General features: G+C 32.4%; 1 protein-coding gene across 1 annotated transcript in view; it reads right to left on the bottom strand.

The window, feature by feature from the left end:
- LOC131931677 (low-density lipoprotein receptor-related protein 4) overlaps positions 1-23454 on the bottom strand; it is a 29307-nt gene that overhangs the window by 5057 nt on the left and 796 nt on the right. The window contains exons 2-39 of the mRNA XM_059288504.1: positions 22223-22384; positions 21899-22015; positions 21174-21287; positions 20332-20448; positions 19496-19621; positions 18708-18818; positions 18414-18527; positions 18183-18299; positions 17747-17872; positions 17054-17179; positions 16433-16663; positions 15872-16028; positions 15225-15442; positions 14639-14815; positions 14258-14383; positions 13576-13784; positions 13007-13194; positions 12561-12762; positions 11929-12118; positions 11345-11476; positions 10983-11120; positions 10500-10669; positions 9806-9894; positions 9422-9584; positions 8552-8774; positions 8014-8145; positions 7602-7779; positions 6332-6447; positions 6071-6176; positions 5849-5943; positions 5429-5577; positions 4513-4657; positions 3673-3783; positions 3425-3473; positions 3013-3077; positions 2351-2450; positions 848-992; positions 481-566 (exon numbers count right to left, since the gene is read on the bottom strand). Of these exons, the coding sequence (XP_059144487.1) occupies positions 481-566; positions 848-992; positions 2351-2450; positions 3013-3077; positions 3425-3473; positions 3673-3783; positions 4513-4657; positions 5429-5577; positions 5849-5943; positions 6071-6176; positions 6332-6447; positions 7602-7779; positions 8014-8145; positions 8552-8774; positions 9422-9584; positions 9806-9894; positions 10500-10669; positions 10983-11120; positions 11345-11476; positions 11929-12118; positions 12561-12762; positions 13007-13194; positions 13576-13784; positions 14258-14383; positions 14639-14815; positions 15225-15442; positions 15872-16028; positions 16433-16663; positions 17054-17179; positions 17747-17872; positions 18183-18299; positions 18414-18527; positions 18708-18818; positions 19496-19621; positions 20332-20448; positions 21174-21287; positions 21899-22015; positions 22223-22384 (5320 nt within the window). The remainder of the gene's footprint in view (positions 1-480; positions 567-847; positions 993-2350; positions 2451-3012; positions 3078-3424; positions 3474-3672; positions 3784-4512; positions 4658-5428; positions 5578-5848; positions 5944-6070; positions 6177-6331; positions 6448-7601; positions 7780-8013; positions 8146-8551; positions 8775-9421; positions 9585-9805; positions 9895-10499; positions 10670-10982; positions 11121-11344; positions 11477-11928; positions 12119-12560; positions 12763-13006; positions 13195-13575; positions 13785-14257; positions 14384-14638; positions 14816-15224; positions 15443-15871; positions 16029-16432; positions 16664-17053; positions 17180-17746; positions 17873-18182; positions 18300-18413; positions 18528-18707; positions 18819-19495; positions 19622-20331; positions 20449-21173; positions 21288-21898; positions 22016-22222; positions 22385-23454) is intronic.

The raw sequence follows: 23454 nt of genomic DNA, 5'->3' as shown, positions 1-23454 counted from the left end.
GTGTTGACCACATTATCCCTTCATATGTAGAGGTCAAGAACCATGAACTCTACTTCATTACTTCATCTCCCCAATGGATGAGCTGTCAATAGGTCAGATGAGATTTAGGTGATGACATCATAAGGACAACTGCGGCCAATACAATGTCAATTTGCCTTTATTTTCAATGTCATATGCCAGGTGCGCAATCGAACAGGCTACAGTCTAAGCTTTCAAACACACTTATCAAATTCATACACTTGCGTAATTTTTAAAATAGCATCTTTTGCTCATCTTCTTTCTCCCATCCTCTTCGAGAAAATATTTCTTTGGTCAAGACAGAAAAATACACTTGTCAGTAGTTTCACAAAATATACCTTTTTGTCACCACACAAAACATACTTTTTGTGAAAAAAAACAACAAAATATACTTTTTATTCCTAAACAAAAATAGTGTACTCCACAAAAATATACCTACATGAGTCACCTGACAAAACATACCTTTTAGTGTGAGGGGTCACCAGAGCAGCAGTTTCCATATTGCTTGCAACAGTCTCCACATCGCTCAAACATGACGTTATGTGTTCCTACAATTAAAAAACACTGCCTCGTTAACATGGCAAACTATTTTTTTTAAATTATATTACGAGTACAATTAGAATAGCTTTAGTTAACGCAAGCACATACACAATGTACATTGCTAACACAAAGAACTTACAGAATGTACATGACTAACATAAAGCACATACACAATATACATGTCTAACATAAAGCACATACACAATGTACATGGCTAACAGAAAGCACATACAGAATACACATGGCTAACATAAATCACATACACAATGTACATGCGGAATACACCTACCTCGCTTGCATGGTAGCGGAAAAGTGGAAAATTTTTACACGTGTTATTCTCAGAGTCTATAGTCTCTGTGCTGGCTTTCTGGTAGGTGGGGTTTGCATAGGTCAGCCCAGAAAACCCTTCCACATTGTAATGCCGCCTTCGCTGTCTATGTAAACAAAACAAAACAAAATTCATCAATAATTTGGTAGTGCTGTGTGAGTTCATATAAAAATTTGTTGACAACAAAAACCAATTTATCTCAGATTTAAATACTATATTCCTTTTTAAGTTCCTCAAAGGGTAAACATGCCACTGTGCCATAATAGTAAATTACACAAAAATAACATAGCATTATGGTTAATACATTAAGTGCTTGCGCAGGATAAAAGACATTACATTGGTCTAACACCATAATGACTGACTACTAGGAGAGATGGAAATGGAAACAATTTCCGAAATAATTGAAAAAGAAGATGGCACTGGATGGGGCACGTCATAAAAATATATCCAGATGATATTCAGGAATGGCACTAGACTGGACGCGTAAAGGAAAAAGAAAGCATGAGAAGGCCAAGGAAGACATGGAGGTATCCAGCAAGTAAGCAGCTGGCAGAGGCAGGACTGTCTGGGGGGGGGGGGGGGGGATTGCCAGACAAAAGTAGAGGGAGCTTTTTGTGCCCACCCCATGTGTCTTGGGTACAAAAAGGAAAATGTGATAATTATGGTTAATGAAAATGTAGCCATTTTTTTCCCCGTCTAATTAGTAATATTAAACTGGACATACCTTTTCCAAAATATCAGAATGGAAATGTAGCCATTTTATTTTACCTCTAATTAGTAATATTAAACTGGACATACCTTTTCCAAAATATCAGAATGGAAATGTAGCCATTTTATTTTACCTCTAATTAGTAATATTAAACTGGACATACCTTTTCCAAAATATCAGAATGGAAATGTAGCCATTTTATTTTACCTCTCATTAATAATATTAAACTGGACATACCTTTTCCAAAATATCAGAATGGAAATGTAGCCATTTTATTTTACCTCTCATTAGTAATATTAAACTGGGCATACCTTTTCCAAAATATCAGAATGGAAATGTAGCCATTTTATTTTACCTCTCATTAGTAATATTAAACTGGGCATACCTTTTCCAAAATATCAGAATGGAAATGTAGCCATTTTATTTTTTTTCTCATTAGTGATATTAAACTAGACATACCTTTTCCAAAATATCAGAATGGAAATGTAGCCATTTTATTTTACCTCTCATTAGTAATATTAAACTAGACATACCTTTTCCAAAATATCAGAATGGAAATGTAGCCATTTTATTTTACCTCTCATTAGTAATATTAAACTAGAAATACCTTTTCCAAAATATCAGAATGGAAATGTAGCCATTTTATTTTTCCTCTAATCAGTAATATTAAACTAGACATACCTTTTCCAAAATATCAGAATGGAAATGTAGCCATTTTATTTTTCCTCTAATTAGTAATATTAAACTAGAAATACCTTTTCCAAAATATCAGCACAAAAGCAGCCACCACAAGCAGGACAGTGAGAGTAACGGCTACAGCAATGTAAGGGCCAACAGTCTTGTTGTCTTCAGAACCTGGAGATAATTATCTCAAGATAGAAACAGATGTAAAATACTTACGTTTGGTGATTATCACCATTTTAAAACTTGTAAATTTCTCTTTAGACCTGGCAATCCATTAGGCAGAGGAAAAAGAGTTCATGTTTCTTGACCTCGGCATATGAAGGGATGGTGTGGTCAGCACTATGCCCAACCACCTTGTACTTTCCCCAAGTAAGTCAGGTATCCATCAGAGCTGGGTGGACTCAGGGACATCCTACAGTCACAAGTCTGAAGACCTTCGCACTAGCAGCCAAACGATCTACCACACCATCCCCATTATTACCACCTTCTTGATCCATTAATTATTTGATGACATCATCTACTACATACTAATGCTATCCTCCTGTCAGTTATTTGTCATGTGGGTTGGTTTTAATTTAGCACATAGCTCATGATGTCAGTTTTATTATGCTGTCAGTGTCATTGTGTCAGAGATGTCAAACTGTCAAAGTCATCAAGTCATTGATACCAAAGTGTCAAATTGATGTTACTATTATTAGTGTCAGAAAGTGAACAGTACAAGTGACAAATTTACCTTCAGAAACAGAAGAGTAGAGAGGATTTTCACAGATCCCCAGAGATAAGTCTTCAGTAGAGCAACTGAAATAAGAAAAACAACAATATGCAACAAGTGAAAAATGAAAAAAAAAAACTCAAGCTTAATAATATATCACATAACATAAAAGTCCAAAATTGTTCTCAACTGATGACATTTTTTTGAGTCTTGAAGGAAAAAGAAGTGGTTCTCAAAAAAAAAAAATAGTGACAGTAGGTATCAACCCGTATATGATGCCATATACATTTAGATTATTCACCCCCCCCCCCCCCAACAATAAAATGACATTGAAATTTCACACCTCTAAAATTACATTATTTTTATTTTATTTTGACTTTATTTGACTTAAAGTCTCAAAATTTGATCAACTCTGATTGATATATTGACTTACGGATGTGCCTGATTGATGTCAATGTTGATAATATTGGAATTCTTTTGCCCTGAAAATTGAAAAGCATTTAACATTCAAATTTAAAGCTGTTTGTAATTTTTCTATTTACAATTAGTTACTAAAGTTTGTTTTTTAAAAGTTACCATTTAGTGAATGGAGTAAGTTATATCAATTAAGAGTTAAATGACTTACTACTACAACTAGCAATTGAGTGACTAACCACTACAACTAGCAATTGAGCGACTTACTACTACACGGTCTGGAGTCCTGTTGGTTGGGACAAGCACACACATAACCATCAGGTCTAGCAAAGCAGAGGTGGGAACAGCCACCATTTAATTTACCACATTTGTTGGTCCCTGCACATAAGAGCATCACACTTAAGTTATCAAATCATGAGACTTAAACAAATAATTATCCTAACCTAAATGAGTTATCAAATTAGAAGTCTTGAACAAATAATACTGATTAATTTAAGCAAAAGTTATTAAATCAGATGCCTCACACAAATAATTATTATATACTTAGCAAGTCTAATAAGCTGGCAGATTTTAATTTCTAAAATGGTCTAAGCTATGTACAGAATAAACAACCCTGAGTTCCGTTTGCATAAGGTTTTAAGGGTAAAAAGTTCCCTTTCTGAATCATGGGCAAGTGTAGTAGAGTTTACCTGTTTTCTGTGACAGCATATGAAGGTATAGTATTGTCAGCACTATGCCCTGCCACCTTTACTTTCCTTAACATAAGTTAGGTACCCATCAGAGCTGGGTGGACTCTGGGACATTCTACTGACTTGAAATCAGACTCAAACTCAAGACTATTAGATTTAGCACTACTTTAAAATATATAATTTAAGCTCGTTATTACAAGTCAGCTAAATTAAATGCCACAAATATCTTGTATTTATCCAAAAGGAAAATTTAAGCCAAGTGGAAACCTCTATTAAAAAACTAGAGTTTATAGTACAGTACCAAGATCACTAAAGTGATTACCAGTCTGCCCCTGTGGTGAAACCTCTATTAAAAAACTTAAGATATGAGAGACAAGTCTGGTTTATAGTACAGTACCAAGATCACTACAGTGGTTACCTGTCTGCCTCTGTGGTGAAACCACATGCACATCCATCAACCCTTCCAGCCCACCCTGTACGACCATCCTCTGCTTGCCATCTTTTTTACTGGCCTTCTCCAGTTTCTCTGTCTGCCAATCTGTCCAGTAGATGAACTCCTCAAACTGAAGACAACAATAATAGTGTCAAGTAAACAAAAAAAACAGCCCAATATAACATCACTTAACAGCTCCATATACAAACAAATACGTCCCGCCCCCCACCTTCACTAGATCTTAAAAAACTATTTTTAGCCACTATTTCACTTCTATACAACTTAAGTAATCAAATAATTCACAGCATAATTTGGTAATGTATTAACATATTGAATGCACTCATGCTGCTAATAAAAACTTTAAAAAGCTATTTGGACAAGGAAATTAAAGCTAAAAATTGTATTGACTCTTTCAACTCTTTTGGTAACAAAATATAAGGCTCCATAGTCTAATTCAATAGATTATAGCACATTGGAAATCCAAGCACGAAGCCAGGACCATAAGTTGTGAAGAGCCAGGTGTTGCCCATGCATCAGCCCCTCCCCCCCCTCCAAACAGCTGATGGACTCAAGGGACAGGATTTTTATAACTATAAACACACACAATTTGATGGATGATAACTTCTATAGTAAACAACAAACAAAACCAATATTTAAAAAAAAAAATTCTTTAACTAATAATTTCCCAATATTCTCTATACAAAAATTCAAACTTTAATAATAATGTGTTGCAGCAACAAAATAATATAGAGGCTACAGAGCATATGACACTATGAGGTATTGTTAAACTCTGCAGCTCTCTACATAAACATAATGTAATTATTTTCTTTTAATAAATTCCAATAAAGACAGTTTTAAATTAGTGTACTTGTGTGGTTACCACCTAATTAAATTTCCTTACCACTGTAAGACCAAATGGGTGTGGGACTTGCTGCAGTAGAGTCACCCTGTTTCTCCCTGCCAGATCTGACGTCTCAATTTTGTCTAACTTGGCATCAACCCAATACAACCTCATCGTATCATAGTCTATACATAAGGCATTGGGATAACCTGTAAAAATTAAATTATGGGCTAAATGTGTATGAATACAGTGGTTTTGACTGTTTCAAAAGTGTTAACAAATCTCCTAAACAAATGATAAGACAAAATTACTACTTTATAAACCTGTCCACTAGGTATAATAACTCTATCAGTCAATCTTTTTTTTTACTCAACTAATAATATTTTAAGTACTTTTTAAACCAAATTCCTTAGTAATAATATCTTTTAATATTTTTTATTTTATTCTTTGGTAATGTTCTGTCTAAATGCTTTTTTGTACCTAATTCACTATTAATGATAACTTTTCTGGTGGATCCATCCAAATAAGCTCGTTCTATTTTAGGCTCATTTCCCCAATCAGTCCAAAACATCAATCTGTTAATTAATAAAATTGTACACATTTTAATAATATAAATCTATAAATAAATTATATACATTTTATTGTTCTAAAAAAAGCTAATTTTTTATTTTAAAAGAGGGATTAAAAAACATAGTGCATTACCCTTTTCTAGGAAACAATGCAAGTGCTCGGGGCTCAAACAAATCTTCATGGATGATTGTTTTTCTACTGGACCCATCCAGGCGTGAAACTTCAATAACATCATGGCCTATTGGAATAACAATATGATAAAAATTGCTTTGTAATGAGGTCCTCTTAAAAAATAAAATAGCTTATCATTTACATTGAAAGTTTTCTGAAAAGTGATTAGCACAAAGGGCAGCTACTTATGAAAACAAAGGGAAGCTACTACAGACAATTTACCAGAATCTGTCCAATACAAGTTCCTGGCTATCCAGTCTACAGCAAGCCCATCTGTAGTGGCCAGTTCTTTCTGGACAACATTCTCCACCCACTGACTGCCATTGAGAGAGGCTCTCCTACAAACACATTTGTTGAAATATAATAAATAAATCTAAAAAAACACACAAGAAATTTAAAATCAGGGCTGCCTAACCTCAAAAAACTTTTCAGTAACATTAATAAAAATACTAGGTGATTTTTTATGTTCCTTAACTTTTTTAAAAAAAGATAATTTTTCATTTTATTTTCAAAAGAAGGTGAGTCTAGTTGTATAATATCAGAAAAACCTATCAGCACAATGATGTTACTTGGCTATGATAAAATTTATTTTAAAGACATGGACTAATAATGATATGAATCTAGACCCTTCTTATGCTACTTTTTTTTTAAATGCAGCAAAAATTCAGAGAGTAATATATATTATTTTACCTCATGATAATTCATAAAGAATTACATTCACATAGTTTATTTTTTTATGGCTGTAAACTATGACTATTTTTTGCAAAAAAACAGTACATCTTGGTTTAATTAAGATATTGTCCATGCGTGATCTGTATTTCAATGATTAAGAATTAAAATATTCATCAATATGCCACAGCACATTTCAGGGTCAATGAAAGTTCACAACCTAGACATAATGACTTCCGCCCATGATAATATTGGACGAGAGGGTCAGGAAGGAAATGTTAGGAATGTTATAGGCCTATGTGTGAAAAGGAGAAATTTAGGATAACACAGATGAAAGTTTAACTAGCTAGATATAAAACTCAGAACAGGAACCGCAAGTTACCACAAAAAGGGAAAAAACAACCCAATTTGTACAGAAGGTGAAAGTGTAAAGGAATAATCATAATTTAGTGACCTGGGTGTTAAAATAATAAAATAATGGACGAAACAGTACAAGTACACAACCCTGCATAAATAATATTAACAAAATGGTAAAAAACTATAACTAACATGATTTTTAGTATGTACATAACAAAAACTAATTTGAATATTATAATTCCAGTATATAAAGACTAACAGGCAAAAATGTAGGGCTACAAAAATGAGTGGAAAAAAGAGGGGGGGGAAAATATCTTACAGATATCTGAATTAAATACATATTTTCAGTAGCTCGATAAACAGCCTTAGTTTTGATGGACTCATGTAAGAAGCTTCTGCTCCCTTTACTTCCTTTATCCTCCAAATCACTTAAATTAACATACATACTAAAAAAAATTATACTGACCTTATAACATCAAGGTAGACATCTGTATAATACACCATACTGTCTAGATAATCAAAGTCAAGGGCGATGACATTATGCAGGTCTGGTAAGGGCAGGTGAACATCTGTTAGATCAGGCTTGTCTAAAGAGATGCGCCTGATACTTCCTCTTGAAGCAAAAAGCAAGTATTTACTTGGAGCTGAAATTTACAATTGATAAGCTGATTTAACTTCAGATTTTAGTGCAGAAAATTAATGTATAATATTGTTTTACAAGTAAACAATATTAAAAACAGTTTAATCGATAACCTTAATTTAAACAGCTTTTGTTTTAATTTTAATGCTTAAATATTTATTTTTTATAGCAAAAGTGAATTAACCAGTAGTATTTTACAAAAGAATTGTTTAAAATAAATGATAACGGATAAAATTACCATCATAGCATGTTTTGCCATCTTTCTTTAGCAGTATGCCTGTAGGACAAGCACATGAGGTTCCTTTAGGGTGAGGTAGACATAAATGGCTGCAGCCTCCATTGTTTGTTCCACAACGATTCACATGTGTTTCTGAAACATTAAACATTTACAAAATTAGCATGTGTTTATGCAAAATATATCTGTTAAATGAATGGAACAAAAGATAGTTCAAAAAGGGAACATACAATTAATAGTTAATTATGGTTGTTACTTCAGAGTTTGAAACAAAGTGGTCGGCAGTTGTGATTTTCAGATTATTTTAAAACAAAAAAAAATCTGAATAAATATAATAACTATTACATCGGACATAAACTTCATGTATAATTCTGCACATCAAAGTAAACTGATGTTAAAATTAACATGAAAAATTTTATATTTATATTTTTATATAATAAAGTGAAGTAAGAATATATTTCACTAAAATTGTATAAATAGGGCCTATATATTTATTATCCCTAAAAAACCTTGTTGAGTGAAAATATAGCTAATTTCTTACGTATGCCATCAATCTGTACAGCATGAATATCCATAATGCCAGGTAAGTTATCCCTTATCTTTGTTACATTAGCAACAAAGTTCTTGTTAGCCTTGTGTATGGAACTCTCCCTCCAATCCGTCCAGTAAATTGAATTTCCAGCTACTGTCAGGCCATATGGGTGTTGGACTTTGGCAACCAATTTACGACGATTTTTCCCAAACAGGTCAGAACATTCTATCAACTACAAACAAAGAATAAATTAAATCTGTAAATAAATTTTGAATATTTACATCATGGTATTAAAAATAATTAGTTTTCTGTTGCTAACATCAACTAAAAATTAAAATAAAAGATGCTGTGAGTTATGGAATTTTCTAATTAAATTCTTAATGGCTGTCTCTGGATTTATTGAACAAAAAGCAAACATACTGAAGTATTAGGTCTTCTTTTAATGAATGGCTTTTTAAGTTTGGCCTGTACTGATTTACTACTTATAAATAGGTAAAGTTCTACTTTAGACCTAGCCATCCATTGGGCAAATGAAGTAGAGTATCTATATTTTTTTTTATCTCAACAGAGATGCCTTCTGCCTTTACTTTCCCCAATTAAGTCAGGTACCCATCAGAGCTGGGTGGGCTCAGGGACTTCCTACAGTTTTAAGTCCGAACCAAGATCCAAACTTTAGACTTTCAGGATAGCAGCGAAACGCTCTACCATTCAGCCATGCCATCCCGTACTTATAAATATGGGCTTTCTATTATTACAATCCATTCATTCAAGCAACATTCATTAACAGAAAACATAACTGACTATGTCATATAGAAGTGTATAACTTTCTAATAGCACATAACATTTGGACATAAACATTTTTAACTAAAGTTTACTTACCTCAGTACTGGCATCAGCCCAAATGATTCTTTGTGTTGGTCTGTCAATGGTCAGCCCATTAGGCCATACAATGCCATCTGATATGATGACAACTCTGTTGTTACCATTCATATCAGCTCTCTCAATTCTCGCATATTTTCCCCAGTCAGTCCAAAACATGTAGCTGGAAACAGTAACAAAACAAAGTATTAAACCTTCTAACCCTGTTCTTTTTATTAACCCTAGCCATAAGCTTGCTTACTTATTTATTATTAACTGCGATGACAATGGCGTCAGTCTAACAATTGAAACATTTGTTTCAAACCAAACTAAACAACTATAATTTTAAAATCATCTTTTCATGTAAGTATCCTGGACATATAGGGCAAAATTCCATGTACATACCCTTTATCATAATGCAGTGCAATGGCTCTGGGTTTGTCCAGATCTTCATATAATAGAACACTTCTCATACTTCCATCTAAATTTGAAACCTGGAATTCAAACACAAAACTTGTTTTTGTTTTGTATTTTTTTCTGGTAATGTTTTTATTTTTCCCCTGAATCTAATAGTTATACACATTGTACAATTTTAAAAAAAACAAAATCAATTTTTTTTTTTAAATCTTAGATTAAATTTAGAAAACTATAAGTGTTTTACATCTGAATAGGTAGAGGAACAATTTATTTATACTTTTATTATAATCCTTTTATAGATCATATGACTGCTGACATTAAGTTAAGGTTAAGTTTATTTTGTCTAGTATGTGGGACATAATGGTGACTGAAGTCAGGGAAAGTAAAGGACGTTTCAAGAAACATATAAACTCTACTTCAACTATGAGGTTTGAAAGAGTACTTTATTTTACTAACCAAGCACTCTACCACTAGCCAACAGTATCTCATTTAGAATTTGTACTGGCAACCGTGTCTCATTTAGAATTTGTACTGGCAACCGTGTCTCATTTAGAATTTGTTCTGGCAACCGTGTCTCATTTAGAATTTGTACGGGCAACCGTGTCTCATTTAGAATTTGTTCTGGCAACCGTGTCTCATTTAGAATTTGTACGGGCAACCGTGTCTCATTTATAATTTATACCTGGATGAGGTTGTGACCATCATCTGTCCAGTAGATCTTGCGTCCAACAGAATCAACAGCCAGGCCATCAGCTGTGTGGATACCATGCTCTATGATCCTTTCTACATTGGATCCATTTAAATTTGCCCTTGAGATTTTGTCTAGAACTGTGTCTGTCCAGTACATTTTACCTAAAACGAAACACAAATACATTTCTACTGTAGTAACCCTCAAATCATTTAATTTACAACTTCAAAAACAAATTGTGTGAAATAAAAACTAATTAAAATGCCTCTAATATTGAATGAAGTTTTGTTTATAATATTAAGAGCATAGTGATGTTGGAAAAAAAAATTTCCATCCTAAATTTCTAAAAAAAATTTAAAAAAAACAATATGGCCCATAATGGCCATTCTCACTATCAAACAAAATTTAAAATAAAACTCAGTATAATTTTTTTTTTCTGAATGAATTTCAGTATTCACAGAATTCAGATAAGCTTACCTTCTAAAACATCAACATCAATAGCTATAGCATTCCTGAGGTCCCCCACTGGTATGACAACATCCACATAATATTCAACTTCTAGAGAAATTCTTCTTATATCCTGGCGCCGTGTGAAGATCAAAAAGTTGCGCATCACTGTTAAAAGAAAGGACAAATTTTCATAACACAATGGATACTTCAATACAGTGAGTCTTTTTAAACACAATGCAAAAAAAATGACTAAAAACCTTAAAGTGAAAATTACTTTTCATATATATAGCTAAACTGTATACCTGTATAAGTGAATTAATAAGCATGCATAAAATAGTTTTGACAGCATGTACATAAAAAAAGCCAGGAAATGTGTTATATTTACTTACAAGTATTACACTGTTTACCATCACTTTTCAGTATAATTCCAGTAGGGCAAGCACAAGCATGTCCTCTAGGTGCTGGGGCAATCAAGCATATGTGACTACACCCTCCATTATTGATGCTGCACTCTGTTGGCACTGCAAAAAGTTGGAAGACATTTTTACATGAAATTAACTTAGCAGGACTCACAAATAATATAACATTAATTTTTGTAATAAATTATATGTAAATTATTATATTTTATATTGTTACACCCAGTGTACTTCTAAGTTAAATAATATATATAAAAATAACATTACTTACAAGTATAATTACATTTCTTTTCAATGAATTGAAAATTATTTGATTTTTAATATTCTTGGAATTTTATTTTATTTTTAGGATAAATATCACTCCAAAAGTGAAATTTATTTATTTATAAGCTTAGGAGGCTAATATTTTACACCATAACCATGCATATGAATAAGAGTAAGAAAATATAGTTCAAAATTTGTAACCTCAAATTTAGTTAAATATACGAAAATAAAAAATGTGTTTCTATAATAAATTGGGGAGATAGAGCAGGTATCAATTATCTTGAGATACACACCCTTCTTTCTGGTCCTATGAAAAACTTTTAGGTCCATGATGTGTCCAAAGCCTGAAGCCAGAACGCCTTTCCTTAAGCCTGTGATTTTGTCTGCATAAAAGATGCTGCCAGCATCCCAGTCCGTCCAGTAGACATTTTGGTCGTAGATTGTGATGCCAAACGGGTGCTGCAGGCCTGATGAGATGACCACCTTCAGAAAAATGTTTTAAAATGTAATCGTATTGTAATTTGACCAACCTCATGTTTTTTTCTAAGATACTGGGCACTTAGGATTGTTTCTTTCGATATTCTTCTCAAGACGTTTACTTGGTTTATAAATTGTTTTGTTACTTTAGCAAAATCTTTTGACTCTCTATGTTGTTTTTTTTTTAAAAAAAATTTTTCAATTAAAAGCAATTTCAATTATTTTTTATTTTGTTAATTTAATATTTATTTTAAAAGATAAAAGATTATCAAACATTTAGATTTTTAGTATATTATAAAACTACAAGGCCTCTAATTATATATAGGTTTTACATTAATACAATCACCTTTTTTATTCAACCAAGACAAAAGTTGCTAACCGTATTCTAGTCTATTGGCTGAACATTTATTTTATAAACAAAGATTATAGAAATAAAATCCAAGCATACCTTTCTATCATTGCCTTCAAGTGCACATGACTCAAGAGTGTGAGTCCCTGCATCAACCCAATACAAGCGGTCAGTTTCAAAGTCCAAGCTAAGTCCATTTGGCCAGGTGATGTCATTGCTGAGCAAAATCTGGCGTTCACTCCCATCCATACCTGACCTCTCTATCCTGGCTGACTTGCCAAGATCAGTCCAAAACATGAGGCTTTAAAAAAAACAGTTAACATCAGTAGACTCACAACTTAGTTAATCATTTCTCTGATTCCCAGAAAAATGCACAACTAAAAACTTAGTTTTTAAAAAAAATTCCATTGCACACACACAAAAATGTGTGCAATCGGTGCACACCAATTTCATTATCTTTTGTGTTGCCAGTTAAAATGGTATAAAATGTATAACAAAGGGTTGTAACTCTTATTATATAATAAAATAAATTTAGAGTAGCATACCCTTTCTCTGGATGAACAACAATATCTCTAGGGTGATCCAAGTCTCTCCAAACAAGAACTGTTCTAAGACCTGATTCAACAGAACAGACTTCGATTCTGTCATTCCCACTGTCCGTCAAATACAAGTTGTGACCAGCCCAATCTAAAGCAATTCCAGATGGGGAATCTAAACTTGTGCCAATAATTATCTGTAAAAAAAAAAAAGATATATATAGTGTTTTTTAATTTCATACCAAAATTAGTATAAATGCCATTATATAGGTATTTCTGATGAAAAACCTTCAATTTAATGTCTATCATTTTATATGATTTCACTAAGCTTAAACAAAATTTTGTTTATTCATACATCATGTTTATCATAATATTAATATTTTAATAAACAATATACCACAACTCAACAAATTTAAGAAGTGGTTGTTTATATATACTGTCTATACTTTTATTCTAAATTATCATTACAAAAAAGCTTAATCTTTATCCATTACACTAACATTATAGTAAACTGTATTCTGTCTCTGACTCAGGGCTAAAAATTAAGCACATACATGTTTCTAAATTTGGCTTCTGACCTTGGCATTTTTTCCTTCCCACGATGCTTCACCAATGTTATCAGCACCAATGTCTGACCAGTATATTTTGTCTGTGAAGCTATCAAACTCTACACCCACAGCACTTTCAATGCCACCCAAAGGTATGACAACGTCTGTTAGTTCTCCTACATCCAGTGATATGCGTCTGATGTCGTTTTGGGTAGAAAATAGGACAAACGTGTCCATGACTGAGAAAAAAAATTTAAGTAAATAAAAGCCATGACATCAATGCATTTAAAGTAACATTTTTTTCTTCTTCATGATAAAGATTAACATTTCATAAACATGTTCACAACAGCTACAATAAATTAATTTATTTATCAAGTAATTCAAATTTAATCTTTATGGTGGAAACGTAAAATAAAATCAAAAACTTAATAAAAACTTCAAAGTACAACTGGTATTTTCCTACTATTTATTATCATTGCTGTAATAACTTTTTACGTGAGAGCAAAACAAAAATCATAATGGTGGCAAACTTTTTTCAAAACTTTTTTTTGTTTTTTTTGAGTGGTTGTGCCAAATTTAAGAAAAATGCTTAGCCTACTTTAAAAAAAACAACTCAAAATCTCCACACAAAAAATTGATCATAGAATGTGATATGACCAAGACAATCCATAAATAAGGATTCAATTCTTTCTGCACTATAATAATGTTATACCTTCAGCACAGTTCTTCATGTCTTTGTTCAAGACAAGCCCAGTTGGGCATGAGCAGGTGAAGTTGACCTCATTGGGTAGACAAAGATGGCTGCATCCACCATTGTTTGGTCCACACAGGTTTACAGCTGCACAAAAATTATACAAGAATTTTACAAGCGCAATAAATTCTGCATATTGACTAATTAAAATACAAAACATTACACAATTAAAGTAAATGAACCTTATAAAAATAAGTTTATTTTAAGAAAGAGCTGCTTGCAATGACTATGCATTTAGTGGTTTAAAATCAGTATCACAAAATATTATAATAAGGAATCAAAACTTATTTTAAGAAACTTTAAAAACAAAAGTTAATGTTTAACTGAAAAAGAGATTTTTACCATGTGGTTGTCTCTGGGGGTGAAATGTGTGAATGTCCATGGGAAAAAACAATCTGGTCCGCACTGTCTCAATATGATTGCCATTAAATTTATTTGCTTTGTATATACTCTTAGTAAACCAGTCTGTCCAATAAAGTTCATCCTCAAATATGGTAAGTGCAAAAGGGTGTGGGAGACCTTAGAGAAGATGAAAAGTGGAGATTAGATTTTTTTTACAACTGAAACTTTAGAATGGCAATATAAAAGCACTAAGATTTTAAAAATAAAATTGGATGGTGAGTAATTGTATTTAAAAATGTTATAAATATGCACTAAATAATAACTGTGCATTAAATATAAAAAATATTAACTGATTTCAAATTATAATTAAAATATATAAAACACTCAAGAACATAAATATTAAACATAGTATCTATTCAATCATAGTTTATATTCAAAAAGTAAGTTTTTTACTAAAATTTTAAAAAGGTGTTATAAGTATTTCTTTACCTTATCCTTTAAGTGCCTAGGACACATGGGGTCGCCACAGAAACCTATCACCACCTTTGACAAACATTTACTAGTGTGAACTAATTTCAATATTTACCTTCACTAATGACAGCTCTTCGATTAGATCCATCTAGACCTGAACACTCAATGACATGGTGTTTGGCATCAGCCCAGTATAACTGCTCGGCTGCGTAGTCAACAGTTAGCCCATTAGGCCAAAATAGGGAAGTGCTGGCCAAGACGATCCTCCTGCTCCCATCCATCCCAGCTCGTTCAATTTTAGGAGTAGTGCCCCAGTCAGTCCAAAATATTAAGCTGTAAATATAGTTTTGAGTTTTATGAACTGCATATATTCAAAAGTGCTTTATCTTTATCATTTTATTACTTAATTAGGAGCAAAATAGCAGGCATAAAATAAAAAAATGTGTAAATGGGGAAAATTCATTTTATTTTCACTTTTTCCTTTTTTGTTTAGTATTTCTTTGATTTTTACACTCTTTGGCTAGGGACAGATTAAATTAACCAAGAGCTAAATGTTAAATTTTGAGAATCAAACGGTGACCAGAAAGTGCAAAGGAAAAAAGATGCAATAAAAATCATACAGCAAAAAAAGTATGCATGGAAATTTCTTCAATGAAAGTGAATTGGTATAATGAGTTTGTATTTTTGTTTTTTTTCTCTTATTGTAATGTTCGGTTTCACTTTTTTATGGGAACAGTCATAAACACTTGCAAAGTCACTTACCCTTGTTTAGGATGGGTTGCAATGGCTCTTGGTTTTTCTAAATTGTGCCAAAGAATAACTTTTCTATAAGTACCATCCAGGTTAGCCACCTCAATTCTTGATGTGCCCGCATCTGTCCAAAACAGTTTGTTATGAATCCAATCTACTGCAAGTCCTCCTAAGGAAAAAAAACAAATTGGCAAAATTATACTAAATGTGTAGAAAAAAATTTGAAAAAATTATAGCAAACTATACAAGTAAAATAGCTGACAGATGAGGAAATTTTGCTACGTTGTCATGTTATACAAGTTAATTTAACATATAATTATATTAAAATGATTATAATTTCCACACAAAAAAAAACTATGCCTTAAATACTAGCTATACTTTTAAATACTGACATTCTTTCAAAAAATCCAAGTTATTCGAGCATTTTAGTTTATTATGTTATGATTTTAGTTTTCTCTGATCTTACTCAAAAGAGATACAAATGTAAATACAACAATCAGTTCATCTTTTATCACAATGTCCAACCAGCTCTACTGTGTCTTAGAACTTAAAAAAACACTTGTTATTACCAACCTGGGTTATCCAAACCATCAGAAATTATACTGATGGCACCAGTGCCATTCAAATGAGCCCGTTTAATAACATCCAGCGTAACGTCACTCCAGAACACAAAGCCTTCAATGTGGTGGAAGTCTAGAGCAATGGCATTCTGCAGCCCTTGTAGGATGGATGTGTAGTTTGTTTTGTTTGGGGTGACCTTCCTGATGTCTACACGGTTAGCAAAGATTAGATATGCTTCTCCTCCTGGATTTCAAGACAAAAAATCATGTTTAAAAAATCGAAACCAATCTATCATAAAATAATTTGTTTTTAACAACAAAAAAATTAAAGATTAAATATATTTATTAACATAAACTAAGTTTTTCAAAAAATTTTGTCTTCATATATTTTAAGACAATCCATTAATTAGATAAATTGAGTATTTCCTAGTACTTTGTGCATCATAAACAATATTTTTAATAAACAGGAAAAGGTAAAGAAAATAACCATTGAAAAGAAAACTCTTAATTATAATCTATGACCATAGCTCCACATCAATAATCTCTATCTAGTTAATCACCACATGTTCTGCCATATCCTCCATGCAATATTTTACATTTTTTGTTGATCATATAAAGATAATGATTGACAAACCTTGTGCCTTGCACCCTCTAGCATCTGGTTTAAGTTGATAGCCTGCCACACAAGAACATTTGTATGAGCCAGCTACATTTGTACAGATCTGGCTACATGCTCCAGTCAGCAAACATTCATCAATATCTGGGGACAATGAGGTGATAATAAACACATATATTAAAGCAGTTGGCTAAGTGGGTGCTCAATCTGGCTAAATGCTCCAGTCAGTAAACAATCATCAATATCTGGGGACAATGAGGTGCAAAATTTTTAAAATCATTAAAGCAGTAGTTTACAGTGGGTGTTTCAGTTTTCTCATCAAATTTTCAAAAGTTACATTTAGCAATAAAATATTTGACTTGGCAAAATACAATTAAAAAAAAAGGACTTGGGGAATTATCAATAAACATTCTCCAAGAAGAACTTGACCTATGCAAACCTTGGGGTCAACCAGTTATGGATTGGAAAAATATTCTGTGATTTTGCACACTCTTTTTCTGCACAATATCCATATGTTGTTAACATTGTTCCACTTTCTAACAATAAGTGATGTAGAATAAACAATAAACACATTTGGAATTTCTATATCTACAGAGTTAGCATTTGGGTTAGGCAAGGGCCATTGCAGTTATTCATGAAAAACAACTTTGTCCATAACAGGAGACAGCTTAATTAATATTATTTATAAAGAGAATTGGACATTTTCTTTACCTTCACAAGATGTTCTGTTCTCTGCCAACTTGAAGCCAGACTTACACCAGCACCTGGCTCCATGGGGTGTGGGCTTACAGTTGTGTGAACATCCTCCATTGTTGACAGAACAGGAAGTTAGAGTGTCTGAACAATTGTTAAATATTAAACATTCAATGAAAGCAAAGCAAATCAATGAATTAATATTATTTAAAAACCTTAACAAAGTAGAAAATTATAGGGAAAAATAAGCATAATGCATAACATTGATGTCAGACTTTAAAAGTGAACAGGCATATTCTAAAACTTGTCAATAACATGGCTGTCATGCTAGCCAAGTAAAAACTCCTCTTTTTTCTTCTTTTATCTTATGATGGTAATGTTAAAGGGACCATGAAACTCAATTTTTATTAGAAAATGTTAACTTCTAAATTAAAACAGATAATTTATTAATTACCACATGCTATTTCATCAGATCCATCCTGACATTCATTTCTACCATTGCAAACTTTGTGAAGTCCCAAACATTTGCCATTATCACATCTAAATTGGTCTGATTTACATTTCCTGGGCTCTAAAATAATTTTAAAAAATAGTGTCTTCATTAGTATCCACAAGACAATAATAGGATTTAAAAACAAGTTTTTTTATTTTAATGAATGTATTTAAATCTTGCATCATTACTCACTGCAGTTCCTCTCATCGCTGTTATCTGCACAATCCCTCTGTCCGTCGCACTTCATATTCTTATCAATGCAAAATCCGCTATCACATCGGAACTGTTCATTCGTGCAGGGTAACACTAAGTGAGCTGGCCATTCGAAGAAGATTAAATTAACAATATTTTAAAATACAATTTAATCATGTCAATAATTTTACAGTAAAATTTCATTCTGGTTTTTTTTAACTTATGCACTAAATGTGAAAAAATTATAACAGAACAAATTTCTTAACATTATGTCTTCAGTAGTGAAGTACTCACAGCAGTTAGATTCGTCAGACATGTCATCACAATCGTAATCACCATCACACAACCAAATTTTATTAATACAAACTCCACTGCCACATTTGAATTCTCCTCTTGGACAATGGGCTGTGGAGTAAATAATTTTAATAGAAATTAGTTCCTACTGTAGCAGTAATTTTTAAAATTTGCCTTGAATAATGATGCATCATACTGTTAACTTAATTGACAAGCAGTTTTTTAAAACATGTGAAGTGCATTTATGTAGTTTTTGGAAATTTAGTTGTTATATTAATTGTGACCAAACCATAATTTCTAAATTAAATTTAATTAACTCACACGCTATTTTTTTATAATCCACTAAGGAAATTGTTTTTTAAAAAGTATAATATTTTTAAAAAATCCCTTCTTATAGATTGAAGATAAAAGATTATTAGCTTCATGTATAAAGTGGCTCAAATTTTTAAAATATTTTTTTAGACTCTTCTTTTATCCTATCAAATTAAATAATTCTTTTCTGTCTTTTATAATGGGGGAAGCAAAGCCTTCAAAGAGTTGCAGTAATTTCTTTGCGATAGATACTGGTTACTTAGAAGTAAAATGCATGCTCAATTTTTTTTAACCTAAATATAGTGACTTACTACTATGGGAAGTTATTATTTGTTATAACTAGATTTTTTATAACAATCAAACAGGATAACATTAAACAATGTTTTATAGTGTTTTTTTATGATGAAGAACTCATTTTTGAATTATTATAGATTCACAGGTGTTGGAAAATAGCTGTTTTATTTGTCATTACTCACTGCAGCCTTTTTCATCTTCCCAATCACCACAGTCATTCTCTTCATCGCACAAAAACTCTGTCTTGATGCAGTTTAAAGTTTTTTTACACTGGTACTGCTCCTTGCTGCATTTTGACTGCTTGTAGCCTATAGAGAAATAAGTGGTCTTAGTTAGAAAATTTTAAAAGAATTCACTAAAAGGAACACTAGTTAAGACAAACAATTCTATCAGCAGAATATATTGAAGGCCAGATTGAAATTTTCAGAGATCAGGTCCTAGTAACTTCAACATTTGGTTTACAAAACTAGGATATCCTGGTTCATCTATCTTAGGTGTATCATGGAAATCCCTTGGTAAGATTAATAATTATTTATTTTAAATGTTGTGATAATAGAAAGTGAATAACTTTTTTTCTATGAAACTCGTATTATTTCCTAAATGCTTGTTATGTAAATAATTTTAACAAAAACAGATATTAAAAATAAGTTTTAAAATATCAAGTGTGGATATACTGTCTACCAGTGGTTTAATAAATTTATACTACTTTCCTTCATTTTGAAATGCACAATTGGAGGGGGATTTCTTTTTACATTATTGCTAAAATGTTATGCATCATATGACCCATAGACTCTGACTTAGTCCAGTTTTTTTCATTCTGGACATGCTTCCATACCCTTTTTAGACCCAAGAACATCTGCAAGGCAATAGTAGTTTGATTAGAGAGATTGCTCTCCTAGATGGGGTGCTGTCCCCAGCTAACAAGTCTCACCAGCCAGTGAGTTCAAACTAACTATCATGCTATCTCTAACTCAACCATGTTGTACCTTAGTTTATTTCTAAAATAGAAGCAACATACCACAGTTTTCTTCATCAGTTCCATTGACACAGTCTATCTGACCATCACATTTCCACATGTCTGATATGCAGGTACCATCCTGGCACTGAAGCTGCCCAGACACACAATCCTGCAGGGCTACAAGAAAGTAACGATGAAGTTGAAAAATTGGGTGACTATTGATATGAACTTATTTAATACTGTGCAATGTAATGTTAAATTATAAAATCATCTAATGTAGATTACAACAAAATGCGTGTGATATATTTTCAACATTACTTAACAGTATAAAAATTCTAAACCTTATTTTGTTTTAATTTCATGCTTTAACACAGGGGTTCCCAACCCCGTGTCCGCGGGCGCCATGGCGCCAGCCGAACGATTTGTATGTGCCCGCCTCTCACTATTCGTATTCGACAGAGACAGAATTTTTTTCGTAAACATTATTGAAAGGTTGAAGGGGATGGAAATCGAAAGTTTGAGGGGGGGGGGGGTGCAAATCGAAAGTTTGAGGGGGGTGCAAATCGAAAGTTAGAGTGGGGTGCAAATTGAAAGTTTGAGGAGGGGGGTGCAAATCGAAAGTTTTGTCCCCGGGTGACGGGAAGGGTCGCTACGCCACACTACCGATATTTTAGAATGTGCTCTAGAGTAAAAAAAAGGTTGGGAACCCCTGCTTTAACAGAACCAACAGTATCAGCTGATTTAAAACAATCAGTATTATTTTAATTAAAGTTTTAAAAACAAGTTCATTAATTTAAATGTTTTAAAATACTTTTCAAAAATATTTATTTTTTCAAAATACATACTTGTGTCCAAGTAACAAATTAAAACACCAACTGCATAAATGGACAATAAAAACTTACTACACTCTTCATCTGTGCCGTCCTCACAGTCGTCCTCCCCATCACATTTCCACTCTAGTGGTACACACTGCCCATTTTTACACAGCAATTCCCCATTAGAACAATTCTGCTGAGCTGAAATTTCAAACAATAACATTCTGGATAACAGCCATTGGTATAATTTAACTGTTTACACAGGAAATTTAATTAGCCATCACATTTCCACTCTAGTGGTACACACTGCCCATTTTTACACAGCAATTCCCCATTAGAACAATTCTGCTGAGCTGAAATTTCAAACAATAACATTCTGGATAACAGCCATTGGTATAATTTAACTGTTTACACAGGAAATTTAATTAGCCAAATCATCTCAAAAGAACCATTATTACACTCTGTAATAAGTACATTCCAACATACAGCTTTTGATAAATCATAAAGAGTACAATAGATAAATACTGGCAACTATTGTATGAGCATACAAAAATCTGCTTTAATTCATGTAGAAAGGGTACTGATATTTTTTTAATTATGCTACTTTTTTTATTTTTTTTTTTATTTTTAAGTGATCTACAAAATAAAATATACAAAAGTATTCCAAGAGGGATTACACCATGGCCAGAAGTTCAGACCAGAAATAACAACATTATCTTAACTACTTACAACATCTAAACTACTTACAACTCAACTACAACATCAAAACTACTTACAACATCTCAACTATTTGAAACATCTAAACTACTTACGACATCTCAACTCATCAGAGTGATCTCCGCAGTCATTATCCCCATCACACTTCCACATCATCTGAATACAGTGACCATTAGCGCATTTGAAGTCAAACTCAGGACATTTGTAGTTTTCTAGAGGTTGAATAAATATTATATTATTAAGTAACCCTGGGGCACATTTAGAAATTAACTAATTAAATAGTATTTGGAAAATTATATAGTATTATAAAGTTATAATAGTCTTTATTCATGAAAAATGTGGTATGGCATAGTCCTAAAGAACCAGGAAGTTTAGAATTGTTTGCATTATAAATATATGTTTTCCAAAACTTTACAAACCGCATTCTTCTTTGATCTCATCACTACCATCTTTACAGTCCTCTTCACCATCACAAACCCAAGTTTTAGGAATGCATGTGCAGTTATTTGGTCGACACATGAACTCACTGGATGAGCAGTTACTGCAGTCAGTCATCTTGATGCCTTTAACTCTGGAGACATCTAGTAAGAAGAAAAAAAACTGTGAATGATTCAAACTCATTTTATATTTATTAATGTCCCTTTTTTTATTTAAATTATTAATTTGCTGCAACAGTAATAATTTTGTTAAGAATGATAATTGTTTAAAACTTCAGTGTGTTTTTAATATGTAGATTTATTTATAATTTGTAACTTAAAGAGAACTCTAGTCTAGTAAGAGTAAAATTTTTAAAAATAATAATAATTATTACCACAAACTTTGGCCTATTTTCATATGTCAAGTGTTAAAATAAATTTAAATAGGATAGACCAAGACATTTTTTTTACAGTAGGTCAACTATAAGCCTACTTAAAATACAAGTTTAGGTTCAACTAACTTAATGTAGTTACTGCACATCCATACTGAATATAGTCATGGTTATACCCCTAAACCTCGAACCTAAGCTCAAACTTGACAAAGTCGCATTTAGAGTTTCTTGCAGGTAATTTTTAGGGAGAGTGAAGGCAGAGCCCCCCATAGAAAGTTTACTGACCCCTATAACGACATAGAATTTATTTTAAAAAATATACTTTCACCAGTAACCACCCCACCCCCCACTTCTCTGAACATTTTTTCAAGTACCCACCCCCCTCTGGGGAGGAAAAAGTCTGCAAGAAACACTAGCCTACTTTTATAATATAGAAACGTTTCCTACTTTTGGCAGCTAAACCTCAAGCATGGAAATAGACTTTCTTTCAGACTTTTTTTCTCCGTGGAGGGGGCACTATACGTTGGGGGGGGGGGGGGGTGCGGATTAAATTCTTCAATTCTTCTGGTAAAAAAGAGGGTTGCAAGCAAACCACTTTTAAGATTAGACAAAATTGGCTTTTTTTCCCCTTGTTTACTCAAGAATCAATAATGTATTTTTATTGTGTGTACTTTCCCGGCTGTAGGATATTTTCTACCAACTATATTCCATGTGATGTCACGTTTTGTTTTTCGTATGACTATGAATGTTTTTACTCTGTTTGCGTTTTCTGCTATTAATGTAGATAATTACTAATTAATTAGGCCTAATAAACACTAATAATATAGGCTTTAGATACTACTA

Source organism: Physella acuta, unplaced genomic scaffold (assembly GCF_028476545.2).
Source record: "Physella acuta isolate Inbredline_101_S28 unplaced genomic scaffold, ASM2847654v3 ptg002004l, whole genome shotgun sequence".
Lineage (NCBI taxonomy): Eukaryota > Metazoa > Mollusca > Gastropoda > Physidae > Physella > Physella acuta.
This window is presented reverse-complemented; position numbering and strand designations above follow the sequence as displayed.